Below are 26,217 nucleotides of genomic sequence, written 5' to 3' on the forward strand. Positions count from 1 at the left end.
CTGAGATCAAATACTATTTTTATTTGCTTTAGCCTGCCTGGAGTGGCAAAGGGGTGGCTTTTTCACTTTAGTGACCACTCTATTGGATCCATTGCTCCAGGCAAGCTAAATTAAGACAAGCTTAAGTATTTGAAATTATTTCAAATAATATTTGAACCCTGGAAGCCAGTATATTTGAAGAAAGCAGAGTAATAAAATGTGGCCTAGACCTTGTCATTATTCATAACATTCGTCAAATATCCTGACTGTTCTCACTGTTTATAAACAAGAGAGGATACATGGGACATTTTTGGCCTCACTATCCTGACCTCGACCGAGGATTCGCTAGTCCAAATAAGGCTGTATTTCTTTCTTTTTCTGTCCCTTTCTCCTATATCTGTTTACTTCTATCTCTTCATCTCTCCCTTTCTGTCTCTATTTCTCTTAATCACTCTCCTTTTTTCACTGTCTCACTTTCTCTCCCTTTCTCCAGCCCTCGCCTTCCTTCCCTCCACACTGCCAGTTCTTGCCCTTGGGTGAGTCATATGAACATTGAGAGCAGCTCAATTCCAATTCCATTACCCGGTGTGTGTCTGCTAGCGTTCAGGGTGCTCTGTGCTCGATGTCACAATGGCCTCTGCTGATAATCTTGAATGTTCCTATGAAATTACTTACCTGTTAAATTAGTATTCTAATTACTATTTCTATGGTTCCAATCACATATTGACTCCTCTCCACATCATCATAGTCACAGAGATCCTGAAAAATCGACTAACAGGAACAAAACAACCAGAGATGCTTTCTGGTCTCATCATCACCATTATACCTGATGATGCCATTGCCTGGCTGGTTGGCTGGCTCATGTCATTCTCATTATCCCCAATGTTCTTTCCTACAATGTTGCAATTAAAAAAACAAACCATAACATCATCAATTTGGTGCATTCTGAAAAATCTGAATTGCTGGTCCTTGCCTCTGATTTCTCAGTATATATTCAGTAGCTGGGGCTCAGTCTCAGTTGTTTACGTAGCTAGGAACATTGTGAACCAGATAACCTGATCTTGATGAGCCTCATATTCCCATGCCAACCTAACATATATACCAGTGAAATGGAGTCTGACACAGCAGGGGTCGGTGGTGGGTGGCAGGCTGGCATTTCAAGGTAGACAAAGGCAGATGGATCGGCAGAGGTGTTGTGCTGATGGTGTACCATGGTGGGCAGCAGCGTTGTTCACATGTGGAGGTGTGTGACTGTGAAATGATTAAGTATAACTATTGGCTTATTGTGTGTGTGTGCGTGTGTGCAGGTTTGTGTGTGTGTCGGTCTTTATGTGTGCATGTCTGTGTATGAATTTGATAAACCATAAAGTATAAACCAGTATGTAAATGGTGTTGGAGTCACGTTGTCAGGGTTGCTGTGTTCCCACTGCTTCAGGAGTGACAGCAGAACATACAACACACACAAACACACATACACACACCTGGGAGGCTCTTCTACAGACCTTTATTTATAGACCTTCTCGGTAGTCAGTCTTTACGATGACAGGAGAGCAGAGTGGTGGCAGAAAGCCAGAGAGATGGATAGATTTGGTATCTGACTGGAAGCCCTGTGCCCATTGGAGAAGTTCAGTCACCTCTGTGCAGGAACACTGTTGTTGTTGTTGTCCTGTCTGGTCTTTGGACTTATAGGAACTGTCTGTGTGGACTTAAATTGAGACTGGATGAAACTACACCAGATGATGTGTGTTGTGTTTGTGTGCGTGTGTCTACATCTTTCCATGGCGTCCACCCTTTATTGTTAAGTTAAACAAACCCCCGAATGAGTGCAGCTGTCTGAATGCATATAGTTCTGTTTTTTTATGTACCAGGTTCAACTGGGAGTCATATGGTGCACCCTCATACTGTAGCAGTATTTCCTAGAGGGCAGAATCTGTGTGTGTGCGTGTGCATGCGTGTCTGTTTTTGACACCCTGGGTTAACTCCTCCTGCTCAGCATCGTTCTGTTTCTCCAGACATCACATTTTGAAGCTAAGGTCTTGGATAGGGTTCAAACTTGAAGGGCTCTATTCAATCAGGTCTGCTTTAGCTGACATCTGCATAGCGGGTGTTTTGGTGGTGGAACTGCGTTGGAGCCGCTATGCGGGGTCTGCTATCCACGGTTAACGCTTGATCTGATTTGAGTCTAGGCTTATGTTTAGGCATTCATTCCGAATGGTTAAGTTAAGGGTTAAGGTTTGGGATAGGGTTCAAATATAAAATAGTCTACCACTGGGATTTCTCTAGTGAAGCATGGCATAGTGGCGGATAGAATGAGAGTGCTTAAACAGAAAAGTGCATTTAGGAGAGAGAAGCTATGTCTTTCCTCTTTAGCCTCAAGGTTCCGAGGCTCATTCTCTCCATCCAGTTCAAACCAGGTTAAACAGGTTCAATGAAATAAAGTTCCTGAGGAAACCTCATTATTTACTGAAAAAATAAGTTTCTGGGGAAATATCAATGTTCAATTATTTTTGCTGTAAAAAATGGTGGCCATGGTCTTTTATTGTTCTTTATAATGTTGTTATAATGATGTTATCTATGGCGTTGTGTGTATGTAGAATGGGCTTCTGCAGGTCTATTCTTTCCAGAGGAGAGACTATTAAGAGCACCAAGGATGCCTTTTTTCTCATACTTCCTGTCATTCACTGTTGTGATCCACTTTATTTTGAGAACTCACATAAGCTCTTGGGGATAGATTTGTCTATCCCCTGGCTGGCGAAAGCAAGACAGGAACAATGACAGCTCTAGATGCAAGGTTCACATAGTGTAGTTTGCACTCAGAAATAAGCCACTGAACTAGCATAGAGTACATGCTAGAGAGTGTCTATCATGTTGTAACAGGTTTTGTGCATACCCTCTATATACATAGCATGACTGCCTGACGCTTCTTACAACACGTCAGTATCAGCACGTAAGGATCATAGGTTCTGTCACTGACCCAGCCTCCATGGAAGAAACAGAGAACCTAGATGATCTCCAAGAGGTCAGAACACAACATATTTTGTAGTGCTACATATGAGAAGTAGGACATTCCAATGATATGGGTAATACTCATATCTAGTGGCGATTTTGGCATGTAAATCTTGTAAAAAATCATGTAAAAAATGTAAAAGTGGGATGCATGCCAGCAAAGCCACTACACTAAACAATACATTAATTGCACTATAACAGTGACAAACGGTTACCACAATCTGTTGGAGCCTACATAAAGCTGTCCCAACAGCAGTCCCAACATTTTACCACTGCTACACCTGGCTATCAGCGGAGCCTTGTCTGGCAGCGAACCAGTTCATTCAGACTCATTTACTGCCTTTAAAAAAAACATAGCTGACATGGCTGACTTGCTTAAACAAATGTGGTTTCTAATGACAATTGAGATGTACAAACTATGTCATAAGGGGACAACAAGCGGATAAGAGGCAATCCGAAATTTAGATTAAGACTTTAATGAACGAGCTAGGATGGACGTAGTCAATATACCTATTTGTTTAACACTTTTGAAATGTACAGTGACAGAATTCAGAACATGGGCCATCTTACAGTGTTCTCCCTGTACACTAAGTCAGAACTGTAGTATAAATATAGAGGGCAGACTGTATAAGCAGGCAATGAAAGCTCTTACAATATTAGATTATTACATTTCTCCTAAACAAGTTACAGGCTACATGTGCAACACCAAGTCAGAACTTTAGGCAAAATTAAGAGTGATAAATAGACCAAATTATTAGGGTGAGGCACATGGGCTACGCACATCTTACTAAACAACTTACACTTAGTATTACTTTCTTAGCTACAGTATACATTTCTCCCTGGCATATTACATCATGTATGCAGCAGCATACAATACATTTTTGGACTCACCTTGTTGTGCTGCGCTCATTTGAACAAGAAGATGGTGCGGCGGTCCTTCGTGGGCAAATTTTGTCATCAAAGTCTGGCATTCTGTGGATTGATGGTGCTTTAAAAACAACTGGGAACTCGGAAGAAAAACAAGGTTGAATCATGATGACAACATTGATCTTCAGGTCGTAGCTCTAGAAAGAGGCCGGATTTATAATTCCGAGTTGGATGACCGTTCAAAACTTATTTTCCCACTCGGAGCTCATTTATTCCCGATTTCCCAGTTGTCTTGAACTCACTGAAGTCAAGTTTTCGCCGTTCCGAGTTAACAGTTGTTTTGAGCGTGGCACAAATCATGTTTACATTTACATTACATTTAAGTCATTTAGCAGACGCTCTTATCCAGAGCGACTTACAAATTGGTGCATTCACCTTATGACATCCAGTGGAACAGCCACTTTACAATAGTGCATCTAAATCTTTTAAGGGGGGGGGGTGAGAAGGATTAATTTATCCTATCCTAGGTATTCCTTAAAGAGGTGGGGTTTCAGGTGTCTCCGGAAGGTGGTGATTGACTCCGCTGTCCTGGCGTCGTGAGGGAGTTTGTTCCACCATTGGGGGGCCAGAGCAGCGAACAGTTTTGACTGGGCTGAGCGGGAACTGTACTTCCTCAGTGGTAGGGAGGCGAGCAGACCAGAGGTGGATGAACGCAGTGCCCTTGTTTGGGTGTAGGGCCTGATCAGAGCCTGGAGGTACTGAGGTGCCGTTCCCCTCACAGCTCCGTAGGCAAGCACCATGGTCTTGTAGCGGATGCGAGCTTCAACTGGAAGCCAGTGGAGAGAGCGGAGGAGCGGGGTGACGTGAGAGAACTTGGGAAGGTTGAACACCAGACGGGCTGCGGCGTTCTGGATGAGTTGTAGGGGTTTAATGGCACAGGCAGGGAGCCCAGCCAACAGCGAGTTGCAGTAATCCAGACGGGAGATGACAAGTGCCTGGATTAGGACCTGCGCCGCTTCCTGTGTGAGGCAGGGTCGTACTCTGCGGATGTTGTAGAGCATGAACCTACAGGAACGGGCCACCGCCTTGATGTTAGTTGAGAACGACAGGGTGTTGTCCAGGATCACGCCAAGGTTCTTAGCGCTCTGGGAGGAGGACACAATGGAGTTGTCAACCGTGATGGCGAGATCATGGAACGGGCAGTCCTTCCCCGGGAGGAAGAGCAGCTCCGTCTTGTCGAGGTTCAGCTTGAGGTGGTGATCCGTCATCCACACTGATATGTCTGCCAGACATGCAGAGATGCGATTCGCCACCTGGTCATCAGAAGGGGGAAAGGAGAAGATTAATTGTGTGTCGTCTGCATAGCAATGATAGGAGAGACCATGTGAGGTTATGACAGAGCCAAGTGACTTGGTGTATAGTGAGAATAGGAGAGGGCCTAGAACAGAGCCCTGGGGGACACCAGTGGTGAGAGCGCGTGGTGAGGAGACAGATTCTCGCCACGCCACCTGGTAGGAGCGACCTGTCAGGTAGGACGCAATCCAAGCGTGGGCCGCGCCGGAGATGCCCAACTCGGAGAGGGTGGAGAGGAGGATCTGATGGTTCACAGTATCGAAGGCAGCCGATAGGTCTAGAAGGATGAGAGCAGAGGAGAGAGAGTTAGCTTTAGCAGTGCGGAGCGCCTCCGTGATACAGAGAAGAGCAGTCTCAGTTGAATGACTAGTCTTGAAACCTGACTGATTTGGATCAAGAAGGTCATTCTGAGAGAGATAGCGGGAGAGCTGGCCAAGGACGGCACGTTCAAGAGTTTTGGAGAGAAAAGAAAGAAGGGATACTGGTCTGTAGTTGTTGACATCGGAGGGATCGAGTGTAGGTTTCAATGCGTTCTCCAAAACACAACCCTGCCAAGCCACACTGCTCCTTGACACACTGCTTGCTTAACCCGGAAGCCATCCGCACCAATGTGTTGGAGGTTAGCATGCTGACTTCGGTCACCAGTACTCACCCGAGTACGTACGGGAGTTGCAGAGATGGGACAAGACTGTAACTACCAATTGGATATCACAAGATTGGGGAGAAAAAGGAGGTAAACAGTTATTCTTTTAAATAAAAAACATATTATAAACTTTGAAGGTCCCCAAGAACACAGTAGCCTTCATCATTCTTAAATGGAAGAAGTTTGGAACCGCCAAGACTTCCTAGAGCTCGCAGCCCAGCTAAACTGACCAATCAGGGGAGAGGGAGAAGGGCTTTGATCAGGGAGGTGACCAAGAGTCGCTAGAACGATGGAACAAGGAACAAGGACATCCCGGCGTGGCCAAACCCTCCCCTAACCCGGACGACGCTGGGCCAATTGTACGTTACCTCATGGGTCTCCCGGTTGCGGTCGGCTGCGACACAACCTGGGATCAAATCCGGGTCTTTAGTGATGCCTCAAGTGCCTTAAACCACTGTGCCAGTTGGGAGGCTGGGAACCTTCAATGCTGCATAAGTTTTTTGGTACCCTTCAACAGATCTGTACCTCGACGCAATCTTGTCTAGGAGCTCTACGAACAACTCCTTCGACCTCATGGATTGGTTTTTGCTCTGACATGCATTATCATCTGTGGGCCCTTATATAGACAGGTGTGTATATTGACAAATCATGTCCAATCAAATTAATTTACCACAGGTGGAATCCAATCAAGTTGTAGAAACATTTTCAAGGATGATCCTCAGGATACACCTGAGCTCAATTTTGAGTCTCATAGCAAAGGGTCTGAATAATATGTAAATAAGGTATTTCTGTATTTTATATTTAATAAATATGCAAACATTTCTAAAAACCTGTTTTTGCTTTGTCATTGTGGGGTATCAATTTTTATCAATTTTATTATTAAAGGCTGTAAAAGTCAAGGGGTCTGAATACTTTCCGAAGGCACTGTACATGCAGAGAAGACCAAACAGAAAGAAGTAGAGAGAGGCTTCTTTCTGTAGGGCCATCTCTGTCTTTATTTGAAGAATCTTGTTTTCTTTTTTACTCAAATCTATTGATTTTGTGGGTCTCGTGAACAACAGATCTGGTTAATAATTCAAGGTTGTTACCAAACCCACTGGGCAAAAACTGGTTAAATCAACGTTGATTCCAGGTCATTTCAACAAAAACATCATGATGATGTCAGATCAATGTGGAAACTGATTGGATTTGCAAAAAGTCATCAATATAAGGGAATTTCATATTTTTTCACCCAACTTTTAACCAAAATTCAATGACATGGTGACATGTTTTGTTGATTTCATGTTGAATTCACATTAGTTCACAACTCAACCAAATGTAAATCAAAAATAGATGTTGAAATGATGTCTGTGCTCAATTGTAAGCTCAGATCACTTTGTTTTGGGGAGCATTTGAGGTTTTCAGCATGCTTGAAGAAATCTATTGGTACTGTGAAATGTACTCCAGCTATCTATAAAACAAAGTAGTTGTTTTCTAAAACAAAATCTCCATCTTAAAGTATTTTCACTCCAATCTATTGATGATAGTGTAAATTTAAGAGAACGGGAACAGGGTGTTTGAGCGGAGTGCAGTACGCAGGACCCTGGGATCCAAAAAATCTCTAACTCTTTTCATTCTCAGAAGAACTGAAGAACATCTCTAATCAACAGACTAGTCCACATCTCCAACTAACACATTCCAACTGTGAGTTCCTCTATGCTTGATTGGTAGGTAAATATTATTGAAATGTTTTATTTTGCACACATGTACAACAGCGTATTTTTAGTTTGTGTGTATGTTTCTGAGAGAGAGCGTGAGTAAGAGTTTGTGTGTGTCAGAGTGTGTGTGTGTGGTTCATTCCTGCCATTACTCATCTCTCTAACCTGCTTGTTAATACGCTGTTTCACATTGACGCTAGGCAATTACTCACTACACAAAGACCTGCCCCACCCCGAAGACCCAACCACAACCTTGTCGACAGCCAGTGTGCCTGAAAAGAAAGCTATCGGGCCTTTCACGTTGACTTTTTTACGTGCTATCTGTCTCTCTGCAGTGTACATACTGTATGTACATGTAACTGTCAAAATAAAGGAAACACCAACATAAAGTGTCTTAATTGGTAATTGGTCCACCACGAGCCAGAACAGCTTCAATGCACCTTGTCATAGATTCTACAAGTCTACTGTTGGCCAACTAATAGCCTAACCACTGATTAGGCAACATTATGGACTAAATGTTCAAATCTTATTAACAAATTGTTTTGCTGTGACAATATAGGTTAAATTAATATCCTACATACAGCGCATTCGGGAAAGTATTCAGACCCCTTGACTGTTTAAAAAAACAGAAATACCTTATTTACATAATTATTCAGATCCTTTGCTGTGAGACTCAAAATTGAGCTCAGGTGCACCTGTTTCCATGGATCATCCTTGAGATATTTCTACAACTTGACTGGAGTCCACTTGTAGTAAATTAAATTGATTGGACATGATTTGGAAAGGCACACACCTTTCTATATAAGGTCCCACAGTTGACAGTGCATGTCAGAGCAAAAACCAAGCCATGAGGTCGATGGAATTGTCTGTAGAGCTCTGAGACAGGATTGTGTCGAGGCACAGATCTGGTGAAGGGTACCAAAAAATGTCTACATCATTGAAGGTCCCCAAGAACACAGTGGCCTCCATCATTCTTAAATGGAAGAAGTTTGGAACCACCAAGACTCTTCCTAGAGCTGTCTGCCCGACCAAACTGAGCAATCGGGGGAGAAGGGCCTTGATTAGGGAGGTGAGCAAGAACCCGATGGTCACTCTGACAGAGCTCCCGAGTTCCTCTGTGGAGATGGGAGAACCTTCCAGAGGAACAACCATCTCTGCAGCACTCCACCAATCAGGCCTTTATGGTAGAGTGGCCAGACAGAGGCCACTCCTCAGTAAAAGGCACAACAGGCCGTTTGGAGTTTACCAAAAGGCACCTAAGGGACTTAGACAATGAGAAACAAGATTCTCTAGTCTGATGAAACCAAGATTGAACTTTTTGTCCTGGAGGAAACCTGGCACAATCCGCACGGTGAAGCATGGCGGTGGCAGAATCATGCTGTGGGGATGTTATTCAGTGGCAGGGACTGGAAGACTTGGCAGGATCAAGGGAAAGATGAACGGAGCCAAGTACAGAGGGATCCTTGATGAAAACCTGTTCTAGAGCGCTCAGAACCTCAGACTGGGGGCGAAGGTTCACCTTCCAAAAGGACAACGGCCCTAAGCACACAGCTAAGACAATGCAGGAGTGGCTTTGGGACAAGTCTCTGAATTTCCTTTAGTGGCCCAGCCAGAGCCTGGAATTGAACCCAATCGAACATCTCTGGAGAGACCTGAAAATACCAGTGTAGTGTCGTGGAAATTTCCTGTATTACCAAATCATGAGGGAGCAAACCACACACAAGTCAGAGTTATCATAAAGTCCATTTTTAATTATATGAGCTTCACCATATCCCTGTGACTCTCAGATCAATTCAGTGTCGATAAATAAATTCTCTGAGAGTGCTTACAAAACAGTCCTTAGTATCATTTATAGCCAAGACACACCCATCAACACTCACATGACGAATAACAGATCGTAGAACATTATACAAAGAAAGACTTTACTTCAGAGAGGAGTATCCCATAGCCAGACAGCATTGGCTATAAATTATCGTTCAGTTTGGTCTCCGAAACAAAGCTCTTAACTTGTTCTTGGTACCACTTGGAATCAAAAACATTACCTCATCCAATGGCATATATCAAATACAGTGGGGCAAAAAAGTATTTAGTCAGCCACCAATTGTGCAAGTTCTCCCACTTAAAAAGATGAGAGAGGCCTGTAATTTTCATCATAGGTACACGTCAACTATGACAGATAAAATCAGGGGAAAAAATCCAGAAAATCACATTGTAGGATTTTTAATGTATTTATTTGCAAATTATCGTGGAAAATAAGTATTTGGTCACCTACAAACAAGCAAGATTTCTGGCTCTCACAGACCTGTAACTTCTTCTTTAAAAGAGTTTCCTCTTTCCTCCACTTGTTACCTGTATTAATGGCACCTGTTTGAACTTGTTATCAAATCAAATGTATTTATATAGCCCTTCGTACATCAGCTGTTATCAGTATAAAAGACACCTGTCCACAACCTCAAACAGTCACACTCCAAACTCCACTATAGCCAAGACCAAAGAGCTGTCAAAGGACACCAGAAACAAAATTGTAGACCTGCATCAGGCTGGGAAGACTGAATCTGCAATAGGTAAGCAGATTGGTTTGAAGAAATCAACTGTGGGAGCAATTATTAGGAAATGGAAGACATACAAGACCACTGATAATCTCCCTCGATCTGGGGCTCCATGCAAGATCTCACCCCGTGGGGTCAAAATGATCACAAGAATGGTGAGCAAAAATCCCAGAACCACACGGGGGGACCGAGTGAATGACCTGCAGAGAGCTGGGACCAAAGTAACAAAGCCTACCATCAGTAACACACTACGCTGCAGTGCCTGACGTGTCCCCCTGCTTAAGCCAGTACATGTCCAGACCCGTCTGAAGTTTGCTAGAGAGCATTTGGGGGATCCAGAAGAAGATTGGGAGAATGTCATATGGTCAGATGAAACCAAAATATAACTTTTTGGTAAAAACTCAACTCGTCGTGTTTGGAGGACAAAGAATGCTGAGTTCCATCCAAAAAACACCATACCTACTGTGAAGCATGGGGGTGGAAACATCATGCTTTGGGGCTGTTTTTCTGCAAAGGGACCAGGACGACTGATCCGTGTAAAGGAAAGAATGAATGGGGCCAAGTATCGTGAGATTTTGAGTGAAAACCTCCTTCCATTAGCAAGGGCATTGAAGATTAAACGTGGCTGGGTCTTTCAGCATGACAATGATCCCAAACACACTGCCCGGGCAACGAAGGAGTGGCTTCGTAAGAAGCATTTCAAGGTCCTGGAGTGGCCTAGCCAGTCTCCAGATCACAACCCCATAGAAAATCTTTGGAGGGAGTTGAAAGTCTGTGTTGCCCAGCAACAGCCCTAAAACATCACTGCTCTAGAGGAGATCTGCATGAAGGAATGGGCCAAAATACCAGCAACAGTGTGTGAAAACCCTGTGAAGACTTACAGAAAATGTTTGACCTCTGTCATTGCCAACAAAAGGTATATAACAAAGTATTGAGATAAACTTTTGTTATTGACCAAATACTTATTTTCCACCATAATTTGCAAATAAATTCATTAAAAATCCTACAATGTGATTTTCTGTTTTTTTTTTTCTCATTTTGTTTGTCATAGTTGAAGTGTACCAATGATGAAAATCACAGGCCTCTCTCATTTTCTTAAGTGGGAGAACTTGCACAATTGGTGGCTGACTAAATACTTTTTTTGCCCCACTGTACACCCCCTCCTGGACAAGCTTACAGAGAGACTTGACTGGCACACAGACATTGTGGAGCCACCTAGCTGGTTCCCCATTAATCACACCATCCCTTCACATGGTTTAGGAATAGTTACAGACACATTCACAGATAAGACTTACCCGACCTCTCCCCTCTCTGGGCCCAAGTAACTTTTTCCCACATAAGCATGCTTATGAAAATTAATAAAACATCTAATTTGTAAATGTTACCTAAAGAATTTTGATTCTGCCACGACAGTAGCGACGCTCCCCATCTAACCTGACAGAGCTTGAGAGGATCTGCAGAGAAGAATGGGAGAAACTCCCCAAATACAGTTGTTCCAAGCTTGTAGCATCATACCCATATATACTCTAGGATGTAATTGCTGCCAAGGGGCTTCAGCAAAGTACTGAGTAAAGGGTATGAATACTTATGTAAATGTGTTATCTAATCCATTTTAGAATAAGGCTGCAATGTAACAAAATGTGGAAAAAGTCAAGGGGTCGGAATACTTTCCCAATGCACTGCATGTATAGTCTAAAGTGTATGTTTGTCTCTCTGTTGGGGAGAGAGAGAGCTTTAACAGAAGCTGGGTGCATGAGAAACAAAGTGCGTCGTGGGAACATAGATTTTTGAGCATTGCCAGTTCTGGAACTTTCCATCTCCCATGGCAACCCTTCCCTTGGGTCCTCAGCACTGAGAGACCTGCTTCCCAGAGGTCATCATAGAAAAGTATCATATAAATAGAATAACCAGAACCAACAACAACAACAGGTTCTCAACTCAAGTCACTTTACATAGACCAAATGTATTTTGCTGAACAGTACTTCACTGCTGTTTCATGCTCATTTCCCACAGATTCATGATCTGACTGGCTAGTCTTTCCCCTCTGATTCTAGTTCTAGTTCTCTCTCTCTCTCTCTCTCTCTCTCTCTCTCTCTCTCTCTCTCTCTCTCTCTCTCTCTCTCTCTCTCTCTCTCTCTCTCTCTCTCTTTTGCCAGGGTTGCTCCATCTCTGTCACCACACAGCATCATAGTTTGATCCCTGTGGCCTTGCAGATAGGCAGGCCTCTCTCTGAGGAGTGTAGGGCCACAAGGTTGTGTTCAGTTTACCCTGCATTCAACACACACACTAAGCACCCCGACAGTGCCAGAACACACACACACATTCTCAGAACATTATGCCCTCAATGGTGACCCGCTTAGCTACATTGTCTGTAAGTGAGTGGTCAACCGAGAAGAACGTACACAAAGAGGGTCTGTGTGTGTGCGTGTGCATGTGCGTGTGTTAACAAAGCAGGTTGCCTAGCTTCATGTGTCTGTATGGATTTGGCAGAAGTTCAGCATCTAAACATATGGGTGGGTGCTGTAAATGCTCCTCTGACAACAGTCGTCCATGATTAAGCCAACATTGTTATGGCTGCCTATACTGATATTATCCATAGGCTGATGTGCATCATGGTGGATATAAGCTGTCACAGAGCACTGATATCGATGAATTAATGGACCAAAATAAAACGTATCAGAAACTGTTACTCTCCTCAAGATTTCTGACATTACCCTTGATCACATTACATCCATCATGACAATGTAATGGTTTGGTTTGTCTTTACCAGTCATGATCAGTTAGGTCATTTATATAACAGTGTTATGACAAGACACTCCAGAGATCCTAAAGAATACACCCCCTGTGGTAGTATATCCATAGGGGTCTCTCTCTCAAGAGATACTGTTTGAACAGTTAAGATCTACCCTCTCCCTGGTTGAAGATTGAATCTACTTCTAACACACCTCATTAATCTCTATTCAGATCACCCAGGAGCAGGGCGGGAGGTCCAACAACATCTTCATTACTCTCCCTCTCTTTTTTCCTGACTATTTAACTCTGTCACTCTCGTTCTCTTCTTTCTCTAACTCCCTCCCCCTCTCTATCATTATCTTCTTACCTCTCTCGTCTCTCTTCTCCCTCCACCTCTCTATCATTATCTTCTTACCTCTCTCGTCTCTCAAGCGTGAACCACTGCACCAGGGCAAGGTGACCGGAAACATGACAGAATACAAACAGTGTAGATGTTGCCTCCGCAAGGCAATCAAACAAGCTAAGTGTCAGTATAGAGACAAAGTAGAATAGCAATTCAACAGGCTCAGACACGAGAGGTATGTGGCAGGGTCTACAGTCAATCACGGATTACAAAAAAAAAACATCCCCGTTGCGGACCAGGATGTCTTGCACCCAGACAGACTAAATAACTTCTTTGCTCACTTTGAGGACAATACAGTGCCACTGACATGGCCCGCTACCAAAACCTGCGGACTCTCCTTAACCGCAGCCGACGTGAGTGAAACATTAAAACGTGTTAACCCTCACAAGGCTGCAGGCCCAGACGTTATCCCCAGCCGCGTCCTCAGAGCATGCGCAGACCAGCTGGCTGGTGTGTTTACGGACATATTCAGTCAATCCTTATCCCAGTCTGCTGTCCCCTCATGCTTCAAGAGGTCCACCATTGTTCCTGTTCCCAAGAAAGCTAAGGTAACTGAGCTAAACGACTACCGCCCCATAGCACTCACTTCCGTCATCATGACGTGCTTTGAGAGACAAGTCAAGGACCATATCACCTCCACCCTACCTGACACCCAAGACCCACTCCAATTTGCTTACCGCCCCAATAGGTCCACAGACGACGCAATCGCAACCACACTGCACACTGCCCTAACCCATCTGGACAAGAGGAATACCTACGTGAGAATGCTGTTCATCAACTACAGCTCAGCATTTAACATCATAGTACCCTCCAAACTCGTCATCAAGCTTGAGACCCTGGGTCTCGACCCCGCCCTATGCAACTGGGTACTGGACTTCCTGACGGGCCTCCCCCAGGTGGTGAGGGTAGGTAACAACATCTCCACCCGCTGATCCTCAACGCTGGGGCTCCACAAGGGTGTGTTCTGAGCTCTCTCCTGTACTCCCTGTTCGCCCATGACTGCGTGGCCATGCACGCCTCCAACTGAATCATCAAGTTTGTGGACGACAGCCTACAGGGAGGAGGTGAGGGCCCTCGGAGTGTGGTGTCAGGAAAATAACCTCACACTCAACGTTAACAAAACAAAGGAGATGATCGTGGACTTCAGGAAACAGTAGAAGGAGCACCCCCTTATCCACATCGACGGGACAGTAGTGGAGAGGGTAGTAAGTTTTAAGTTCCTTGGCGTAAACATCACGGAAAAACTGAATTGGTCCACCCACACAGATAGCGTTGTGAAGAAGGCGCAGCAGCAACTCTTCATCCTCAGGAGGCTGAAGAAATTTGAATTGTCACTCACAAACCTTTACAGATGCACAATCGAGAGCATCCTGTCGGGCTGTATCACTGCCTGGCACGGCAACTGCGCCGCCCACAACCGTAAGGCTCTCCAGAGGGTAGTGAGGTCTGCACAACGCATCACCGGGGGCAAACTACCTGACCTCCAGGACACCTACACCCCCCGATGTCACAGGAAGGTCATAAAGATTATCAAGGACAACAACCACCCGAGCCACTGCCTGTTCACCCCACTATCATCCAGAAGGCGAGGTCAGTACAGGTGCATCAAAGCAGGGACTGAGAGACTGAAAAATAGCTTCTATCTCAAGACCATCAGACTGTTAAACAGCCACCACTAACATTGAGTGGCTGCTGCCAACATACTGACTCAACTCCAGCCACTTTAATAATGGAAATTGATGTAAAAAATGTATCACTAGCCACTTTAAACAATGCCACTTAATATAATGTTTACAGACCCTACATTACTCATCTCATATGTATATACTGTACTCTATACCATCTACTGCATCTTGCCATCTTTATGTAATACATGTATCACTAGCCACTTTAAACTATGACACTTTTATGTTTACATACCCTGCATTACTCATCTCATATGTATATACTGTACCCGATACCATCTACTGCATCTTGACTATGCCGTTCTGTACCATCACTCATTCATATATCTTTATGTACATATTCTTCATCCCTTTACACTTGTTTGTATAAGGTAGTAGTTGTGGAATTGTTAGGTTAGATTACTCATTGGTTACTACTGCATTGTCGGAACTAGAAGCACAAGCATTTCGCTGAAAAATAATGGCACAGCATCCCTGCTGTTGTCCTTTTGTATGTCTCTAAATGAGTATTAGAAAATATTTGTCTCTTTTATAAACACTCGCTGACTGACTGACTGTACAGCTTATCCTCAACCTGCCTGTAATGAATAACTGAATAACGTGTCAATCAATAGTACTGTACTTTAGCATTTCAGCTGAGGTCAGGGCCATCACGGACATTGCTATCGAGGCTGTCAGTCAGTAGAGCAAATAACTCCTCATTAAAGTGCTGTGGTACAATATACAGTCTGGAAGGAGTTGCGAGAGATTGTCTGATATACAGTTGAAGTCGGAAGTTTTCATACACTTTTACATACAGGTTTACATACAGGTTGGAGTCATTAAAACCCGTTTTTCAACCACTCCACAAATTTCTTGTTGACAAACTATAGTTTTGACAAGTTGGTTAGGACATTTACTGTGAACATGACACAAGCATATTTTCCAAAAATTGTTTACAGACAGATTATTTGACTTATAATTTACTGTATCACAATTCCAGTGTGTCCAGTGTGTTTACATACTGTACACTAAGTTGACTGTGCCTTTAAACAGCTTGGAAAATTCCCGAAAATTATGTCATGACTTTAGAAGGTTCTGGTAGGCTAATTGACATCATTTGAGTCAATTGGCGGTGTACCTATGGATGTATTTCAAGGCCTACCTTCAAACTCGGTGCCTCTTTGCTTGATATCATGGGGAAATCAAAAGAAATCAGCCAAGACCTCAGAAGTAAAATGGTAGACCTTCACAAGTCTGGTTCATCCTTGGGAGCAATTTCCAAACGCCTGAAGGTACAACGTTCATCTGTGCAATCATTACTATGCAAGTATAAACACCATGGACCACGCAGCCGTCATACCGCTCAGGAAGGATACCCCATGATATCAAGCATCTCTAGTGTCTCCTAGAGATGAACGTACTTTGGTGCGAAAAGTGCAAATCAATCCCAGAACAACAGCAAAGGACCTTGCGAAGATACTGGAGGAAACAGGTACAAAAGTATCTATATCCACAGTAGAACTAGTCCTATATCGACATAGCCTGAAAGGCCGCTCGGCAAGGAAGAAGCCACTGCTCCAAAACCGCCATAAAAAAGCCAGACTATGGTTTGTAACTACACATGGGGACAAAGATCGTACTTTTTGGAGAAATGGCCTCTGGTCTGATGAAACAAAAATAGAACTGTTTGGCCAGAATGACCATTGTTATGTTTGGAGGAAAAAGGGGGAGGCTTGCAAGCCAAAGAACACCATCCCAACCGTGAAGCACAGGGGTGGCAGCATCATGTTTCAGGGGTGCTTTGCTGCAGGAGGAACTGGTGCGCTTTACAAAATAGATAGCATCATGAGGGAGGGAAATTGTGGTATATTGAAGCAACATCTCAAGACATCAGTCCGAAAGTTAAAGCTTGGTTGCAAATGGGTCTTCCAAATGGACAATGACCCAAAGTTGTGGCAAGATGGCTTCAGGACAACAAAGTCAAGGTTTTGGAGTGGCCATCACAAAGCCCTGACTTCAATCCTATAGAATATTTGTGGGCAGAACTGAAAAAGTGTGTGCGAGCGAGGAGGCCTACAACCCGACTCAGTTACACCAGCTCTGTCAGGAGGAATGGGCCAAAATTCACCCGACTTATTGTGGGAAGCTTGTGGAAGGCTCTGCAAAACGTTTGACGCAAGTTAAACAATTTAAAGGCAATGCTACCAAATACTAATTGAGTATATGTAAACTTCTGACCCACTGGGAATGTGATGAAGGAAATAAAAGCTGAAATAAATCATTCTCTCTACTATTATTCTGACATTTCACATTCTTAAAAAAAGTTGTGATCCTAACTGTGTCACGCCCTGGCCATAGAGAGGTTTTTATTCTCTATTTTGGTTAGGCCAGGGTGTGACTAGGGTGGGCATTCTATGTTCATTTTCTATGTTTTGGATTCCTGTGTTTGGCCGGTTGTGTCTCTGATTGAGAACCATACTTAGGTAGCCTGTTTTCCCACTGTTAGTTGTGGGTGGTTATTCCTGTTTAATGTTTGTTGCACCTGTCAGAACTATTTTGTATTCAGTGTTCAGTCAGAATAAATAATATGAACACGTACCACGCTGCACCCTGGTCTTCACCTTCTTCCACCAACGGCCGTTACAGAGGAGCAGCGCTATCTGGAGAAATGAACATGGGAGGAGATACTGGAAGGCAAGGGACCCTGGGCACAGGCTGGGGAGTATCGCTGTCCGCAGGATGAACTGGAGGCAGCTAAGGCTGAGCGGCAATACTATGAGGAGTTAGCACGGCAGCGCAACAGGCACGGGGCGGGGGCCCTCGGAGATTGGCGGAGTCAGGTGAGAGACCTGAGCCAGCTCCCTGTGCTTACCGGAAGCAGCGTGGTACTGGTCAGACACCGTGTTTTATGATGAAGCGCATGGTGTCTCCAGTGCGTGCTCATAGCCCAGAGTGCGTGTCCGGAGCTGCCAGGGTCTCCCGCCTGTCTGGCGCTGCCAGGGTCTCCCGCCTGTCTGGGGCTGCCAGAGTATCCCACCTGTCCGGCGCTGCCAGAGTCTCCCGCCTGTCCGGCGCTGCCAGAGTCTCCCGCCTGTCCGGCGCTGCCAGAGTCTCCCGCCTGTCCGGCGCTGCAAGAGTCTCCCGCCTGTCCGGCACTGCCAGAGTCTCCCGCCTGTCCGGTGCTGCCAGAGTCGCCCGCCTACCAGTGGCCCGCTGTGAGGGTCCCCAGTCCGGGGTCGGCGGCGAGGGTCCCCTCCACGTAAAGAAGGCCCACCCAGACGCTCCCCTTTAGAGTCCGGTTTTGCGGCCGGAGTCCGCACATATATATATAATAATAATCAATAATTTAGCTCTTTATTTAGCCATCTTTTATATAAAGCCTTATTTGAAAAACTCACCACAGGTTAATGAGAAGAGTATGCTTGAAAGCATGCACATAACTTTGCAATGTTGGGTTGTATTGGAGAGAGTCTCAGTCTTAATTAATTTTCCACACACAGTCTGTGCATGTATTTAGTTTTCATGCTACTGAGGGCCGAGAATCCACTCTCACATAGGTACGTGGTTGCAAAGGCCATCAGTGTCTTAACAGCGTGATTTGCCAAGGCAAGAAACTCTGAGTGTAGACTTATCCAGGGATTGGGCAGTGGCTTCTGATTCAATTACATTTTCACAGAACCGCTTGTTCGCAATTTCGATGAGGCTCTCATTCAAATATCGGTAAGTGGACTGGAGGCAGGACATGAAAGGGATAACGAATCCAGTTGTTTGTGTCGTCCGTTTCGGGAATGTACCTGCGTAATTGCACACCCAGCTCACTCAGGTGCTTCACTATATCACATTTGACATTGTCCGTAAGCTTGAGTTCATTTTCTCATAAATACAATGATGGAAAGACCTGTGTGTTGCCCTTGTTAATGCAGACAGACATTGAATATTGTTACGTAGAGTCCCTGTAAACCTAGATTCAGATCATCCAGGCGAGAAAAAACATCACCCAGATAGGCCAGTGGTGTGAGAAACTCGTCATCATGCAAACGGTCAGACAAGTGAAAATTGTGGTCAGTAAAGAAAACTTTAAGCTCGTCTCTCAATTTAAAAAAAATGTGTCAATACTTTGCCCCCTTGATAACCAGCACACTTCTGTATGTTGTAAAAGTGTTACATGGTCACTGCCCAAATCATTACGTAATACAGAAAATACATGAGAGTTCAGGGGCCTTGCTTTAACAAAGTTAACCATTTTCACTGTAGTGTCCAAAACGTATTTCAAGCTGTCAGGCATTCCCTTGACAGCAAGAGCCTCTCGGTGGATGCTGCAGTGTACCCAAGTCGCGTCAGGAGCCACTGCTTGCACGAGCGTTACCACTCCACTATGGCTTTTGCGCCATCAGTACAGATACCAAAGCTGTCCAGTACTTTAAAAACATCCTCCAATGTCCTGGTTTCCAGTGGTTTGCAGAAGAGGATGTCTTCCTTAATTGACCCCCCATAACCGTAACGGACATATACCAGGAGCTGTGCCAGGCACGCCACGTCTGTTGACTCATCCAGCTGTAACGCATATAATTCACTGGCTTGTATGCAAAGCAGTTATTACATTTTACATTACATTTACATTTTATTGTTTCAAAACATCTCCTGCCATGTCACTGATGCATTGTGAAACAGTGTTGTTTGATGGAGACATTGTCTGTATAGTTTATGTTGGCATTTCCCCCAGCATTGTCCCAGGTATATCCGCAGCAACAGGAAGAATAAAGTCCTCCACAATAGGACGGGGCTTGCCTGTCCTAGCCCCTTCTTATTAATGGTATCGGTTGAGGTTATACATGTCTTACTACTCAAAAGTCGTCTTTATTCTTGCTCAAAAAACTCCCGTGGCTTGGCTTATTTTTCAAATTGTCATGTTTCTTTTCTAAATGTCCGCGAAAGAGTGAAGGTTTCCCACAAGAGAGTAACGGTTAATGTGATTTAATGTTAATTATTTGACTAGGTCACCTGTATTTGACATTGTGTTGTTATTTGACTGAACACTAGATGGTTTCATTTTGTTTTTGGCAGTGAAACGATGCTACTCAGGAGAGAGAAAAACCTCACCCAAATGTATAGTGTGATTTAATGTTAATTATTTGACTAGGTCACCTGTATTTGACATTGTGTTGTTATTTGACTGAACACTAGATGGTTTCATTTTGGTTTTGGCAGTGAAACGATGCTACTCAGGAGAGAAAAAACCTCACCCAAATGTATAGCCCCGTTGGAAAATATAAATGGACTGTTTGAAAATGGGAATAAAAAATCAATTTAAAAAATGGGAATCACATTTTTATTTGGCGTACCCCCGACGGCATTGCGCGTACCCCAGTTTGCGAATACATTCATTAGAGAATAACAGTTGAGGCTGAGGGGAGGGTGGGAGGGATAAGGCTAAAATGGGATGAGGGGAGGATGGGATGAGGGGAGGGTGGGAGGGATGAGGAGAGGGTGGGAAAGATGAGGGGAGGGTGAGAGGGCTGAGCGGAGCGTGGGAGGGCTGAGGGGAGTGTGGGAGGGATGAGGGGAGGGTGGCAGGAATGAGGAGAGGGTGGGAGGGATGAGGAGAGGGTGGCAGGGATGAGGAGAGGGTGGGAGGGATGAGGAGAGGATGGGAGGGCTGAGGGGTGGGAAGCATACACAAGGGCAGGCAGTGTTGAGATGATAGTTCCCAGATGCAGGAGTGAGAACACACAAGGACGGCACAACACACAGTCCTGTTGGACAGCCTCTGACAGTACTATAATTTCAGTCTTCCACACTACAGCTGGTTTCCATCCCAATCAGGGAGGCAATGAGATTTAGAGAGTGGGGGACATTTGTTTAACCAAAGCCCCACAATTGGTTCTCTACATATAAACTATGACTATGACGGAGACATGAGGGAGGCCTCCCACAGTTGTTTCTCTCCTCACTCCACCTCTCTCACTCTTTATCCAGCTCACCCTCTCCTTGGTGATGTCATACTGTATCTGTGGCTGGAGATTCATATTTTTCCAATTAAACCAATTAAAAAATCAATATCAGTTGATCATGTAGAGTAGACTATAGAGATCAGCTGCAAAAATCTGTCTTTTAGTGCACCATCATCAAGCACTAAATACTTCATCATAAATATATCATAAATCTATTAATAGCATTTGATTTCTCATTCCCAGTAAAAACACACCGTATATAAATGAGTATGACCTCTGCTGAACAACCAACGCTCCCTATTAGATTCTGCCCGTCAGGGCTCTTCCTATGTCAGTCAGAGTGAATCGGGTCATGTTCTCTATGGCACCGTTTCTCTTATCGATATCCTTTGGTGTGTGCTTATGTTCCCAGACCTCTCAAAGACCACAGCCCCTGTCAAGGACCATTCCCCACCAGTTCCTTTGTTCAAGTGGTACACTTCAGTTTGTGTGTGTGTGTGTGTGTGTGTGTGTGTGTGTGTGTGTGTGTGTGTGTGTGTGTGTGTGTGTGTGTGTGTGTGTGTGTGTGTGTGTGTGTGTGTGTGTGTGTGTGTGTGTGTGTGTGTGTGTGTGTGTGTGTGACGTGGGTGACTGCTCGTGTTTCCGAAACCTTGGGTCATGCGGAACAATTTGTCATCCCTAAACAAAACAATAAAGGGTGTGTGCTTGTTTTTTGATATCCTGTGACGTTCCTAGAGGGAGTGTGTGTGTGATGGGCCATAACGTGTCCTGAGAAGCAGGTGTGTTGAACTGTATATCACGATGACCTCCAGGCTTAAATAACCTCTATTCTTACTCTACATCAACTCTCTCTCTCTAGAACATCTATCCTCCGTCTCACTCATTTTGGTCTCTTCCTCCCTTTCACAATCTTCCCTTTCTTTTGAATGAGCATCCCTCGCTCCACAGACTTAGAATAGAATATATTTTCATGGCTATTAAAAAGATGAGTGAGGCCAAAGTTCTGTTCTGTTAATTTCTTATTTCTCTTCTTTGGTTCAGCCTCATGAATATCATTAGCTGTTGGGTTCTTGTATCTCACTAAATTAAATCGTCTCATCATAGGTTCAAAGATAAACGGTTGAACCACATGCACCAACAACAGACTGGAGGTTGGTTAATATCTAAGCATACACACACACACACACACACCAGAATACAACACACACACACACACCAGAATATAACACACACACACCACAATACAACACACACACACCACAATACAACACACACACACCAGAATACAACACACACACCACAATACAACACACACACACCACAATACAACACACACACACCACAATACAACACAGCACACATAACACAATACAACACAACACACACACAACACAACACACACACACACACACACACACAACAGAACACAATACAACACACAACACAAGTAGATTCAAGCCATGTATATGCTACGTGTATTACCTTACAACAGTGCCATTTATTCAACACATTCTCTAGGAATCCCAAAAGATGATGGGCGGAAACCTTTTATGAAAGTCGATGACTAAACTCCTCTAGAGAAAGAAGCAACAATGACAGACAGTTACACGTTACTCTTTGTGGACTTTACAAAGACCTAACTAGGTGTTGAATAAAGCTAAATAAATTGCCTCTTGTCTTCTCCAAGTATTCAATTTGCTTGGTAGGTGACATCAGAGATTTCCAGGTAAGAGTTTATAGCCAATCCTTAATCATAATGGCCATATCATCGCAATGGCATCTGCCATTCTTCCGTCTTCCACTCCCAAATCACAGGACCGGAAGGGTGTTACTGTGAACGGTGTGTGTGTGCGTGTGTGCGTGTGTGCGTGTGTGCGTGTGTGCGTGTGTGTGTGTGTGTGTGTGTGTGTGTGTGTGTGTGTGTGTGCGTGCGTGCGTGCGTGCGTGCGTGCGTGCGTGCGTGCGTGTGTGTGTGTGTGCGTGCGTGTGTGTGTGTGTGTGTGAAACAAGGTGACAAACACAATGTTCTTCTGTCTTGTCTATTGCCATCTGAATAGTTCATTACACTGACTCATCCACCACAGGTCCTCACCATTAGTCCTCCCTGACAGGCTACAGCTCTCTGTCAGTCTGGTCCTCACCATCAGTCCTCCCTGACAGACTACAGCTCTCTGTCAGTCTGGTCCTCACCATCAGTCCTCCCTGACAGGCTACAGCTCTCTGTCAGTCTGGTCCTCACCATCAGTCCTCCCTGACAGGCTACAGCTCTCTGTCAGTCTGGTCCTCACCATCAGTCCTCCCTGACAGACTACAGCTCTCTGTCAGTCTGGTCCTCACCATCAGTCCTCCCTGACAGGCTACAGCTCTCTGTTAGTCTGCCATAATTTTCAGATGGGTCCAAAACAACAACAACAACATCACCATCACTCCTAAAAGCAGCAGTTTAGGAGCACAACCTAATATAGATTGCTTCCCAAATGGTGCCCTATTCCCTATAGTCCACTACTTTTGATCAGAGCTATATGGCCCCTGTTCAGATGTAGTGCACTATAATGAATAGTGTGCCATTTCGGACGCAGACATAATATAAACATGTTATGTATCCACCTAATATGAGGTATAGCACTTAGCCCCATATATCACCAATCAAGGGAGTCAGCGACAAGCTACCTGGAAATGTTCTGAGTAAAATTCCAATTGAAGGTCATCCAATCCCCATGGAAAAAACGTTAGGAAAACACATTCAGGTGATACAATTATTACTGAAGTCGTCCACTGCCCTGTCTTCCCATTCTGTTCTTGGACAACGCTCAGTAATTTACCATAAATCCAGCTGTATATCTTCTGCCTCCTGTTCTGTCTGCACTTTCTAGATTGTTAATGCATCAGTGGATGGGCAACATTATGTTTGGACTGCCTCTGTAAGAGTTTTATTTGAGGGCCATTTAGTACATGTGGAGCTTACATCCACTTAATGAAATGTATACATTGTAATTGTCACAATATGGCCCTAATGCACTGCAGTCTCTTCTTATACATTCATTCTGCTTTCAATCCTCTGCCGGCAGTCTTTTAGTGGTACAGACATTGTAGTTGCTATAGCTATCCTATCTATATTACCTTTGTGAAATACATTACTGGTGTTGCTTGGATTCAAGATGTTCTGTAATGTAGAATCTATATAATCTTTGATGGAAGAACAATTGATTCTATAGTCTCAACTACCCTGGGTACAAATACAAATATAGCCATAGTATTTCACAAATAAAGACAACATTGAAAGAGAAAATGTAACTGTACATCCATAACAGAATTGTTTTGGAGATGTTTACGCCTGTGACAGTCTGACACCGAGGGTTTCTGTATGGGAGCTGGGAGGCTCCATTCTGAAGTTTCTCTTGCTCACACTGCTGTTGAGATTGAGCAGCGAAGCGTTCGCAGCTCTGCATTATATTACTGACAATTCAAAGGCGCGCGCCGAGAACACCATGTATCCCGATTTGGAACGACTTGGAGAGGGGGTGTCCATGCCTTTCATGTGGTGAAGGAGAAAACACTTTGCTTCATTTACCCAGGAATAGACGTAGAGGAAGGTAGCCCTTCTGAAGTGGAGTGCTTTGTTTTGAAACACAGTAGAGGCGACGGTGGGTGTTCTCCAGTATACAGTTACGATCAGCCATCGAAACTTCTGCTTCAATCATCTGTTTTCAATAAGGATTGCGTCTGAACTGAAAACGTAATTAACCATATAAGGCTGGAGATGTCACAGTTGAAACGTTACTGTAGGAAAGAAAGTGGAGACCCTGTTGTGCGCATTCTGGTTTATCCCAAAGAAAGCAAGTAGCCTATATGGTTACGCGCACGTTGTGCTTTGTGAGAAGAGGATTTCAACCAAACGAAAATGGCCCGGATTATTCTTTGCGCTTTGACATTAGTTTTGGCTGACTTTAATTAAACATAACTGTAGGTTATAACTAACTGAACATCCGTGGAATTCACCCCACAGTCCAAATGATGGAATGGCTCGTTGCTTTGTGTATTGGGATTCTGGTGGCCGTCATTTGGTCAGCTTCGAAATATTTTGGTACCCAGGGCGAGCCAGACGCACTCCTCCAGGGGCTCGGAATTTCACGGCGGCAGACGAAGGAGATGGTCTCAAAGAGGTGCGTCTCAAATCGGGGGGTCCCGGTGGACGGTGCTAATGCCCAGACATCCGACAGGGCAGGTGAGAATAAAGTCCCCGATGTTGCGCTGATATGCAAACCCTCGGCGCTGGCCAACTATCTCTTCAAACACTGCAGGACTTTCAGCAATTTCATAGCGTGCACTGGATGGACTTGGCGGGCGAGTGCGTTTCTTCAGACAGTTTACGGCGCGTGCTGGCCGTACGAGAGCCCGGCGTATTTCGTGCGGGACTACCTGCAGTTGAGCGACGACGGTCTGGTGGCGCTGGACTGGGCAGTGTCGATGGCCGGTGCGTCGTACCAGAAACGGAGGAGAACCTCGAGTAATTCCACGAGCCCAATCCTCCTCATCATACCCAACTCTTTTGGGAAAATCACTAGAAATGTTCTGAAGGTAGCCTAATGATTTAATGAATGAATGATGAAATGTAATTGCTTTTATTTGATCATAACCAGGCTTGTTCTTGTTCATCAAGTGAAAACACCCTCAGCCACAATGTGCCCAGTGCCCACCTGGGCCCTATTTGTCTTATGGTATTAATGAAGGATACATTATGCTAGTTGTCTTGCTCCTTTCTACCTTTACTCTGACATCATAACTGTTACATAGAACACAGCATACCGTTCTATGGATGTCTATTAGGGACTGTTGTGGACAGTCTCATACGTTTTACATCAACTCTAGACTGTAAAGGGGCACCTGTGAATTTGACAGCAGTTTACAGGCAGCTTGGTGGCAAGTAAAATGCAGTATTTCATATAACATTACACCTACTGTAATAATATAGCTTCAAAGCAAGTACTGTATAATGACATACAGTACAATACAGTCAAATCGACTGTATTATACTGTAACAAGTACAATGCTACCATATAATCTGAATGAATGGATGGCTGAATGCAATTCATTGAGGGGAGGGTTCAATCTATGAAGATTTTTGTAATGGTGAAATTACATAACAGTGAAATTATGTCTAATTCATCACTGCAATGGTGTAAAAAAAAAGGAGGTTGAACAAGATATGAGAAATGACCAGTGCCAATGCGTATTCCCATTGAGCATGGGGGGAATCTTGATTCAAGTCAGTCTTGGCAAGCTGACGAGGAGAGCAAGAAAGTGAACAACAAGAGCACAGTGCCATGCGATAAAACCAGGGCTTCAGAACAGTGATTGTTGTAAATGAG

General features: G+C 44.3%; 1 protein-coding gene across 1 annotated transcript in view; it reads left to right on the forward strand.

Annotated features, from left to right (window-relative positions):
- Positions 1–24,260: 24,260 nt before the first annotated feature.
- Positions 24,261–26,217, forward strand: part of LOC123992791 (protein ABHD15-like) — a 33,577-nt gene continuing 31,620 nt past the window's right edge. The window contains exon 1 of the mRNA XM_046294315.1: positions 24,261–25,426. Within this exon, the coding sequence (XP_046150271.1) occupies positions 24,860–25,426 (567 nt within the window). The 5' untranslated portion in view covers positions 24,261–24,859. The remainder of the gene's footprint in view (positions 25,427–26,217) is intronic.

The sequence above is a fragment of the Oncorhynchus gorbuscha genome, linkage group LG13 (assembly GCF_021184085.1).
Source record: "Oncorhynchus gorbuscha isolate QuinsamMale2020 ecotype Even-year linkage group LG13, OgorEven_v1.0, whole genome shotgun sequence".
NCBI classification, from domain to species: Eukaryota; Metazoa; Chordata; class Actinopteri; order Salmoniformes; family Salmonidae; genus Oncorhynchus; species Oncorhynchus gorbuscha.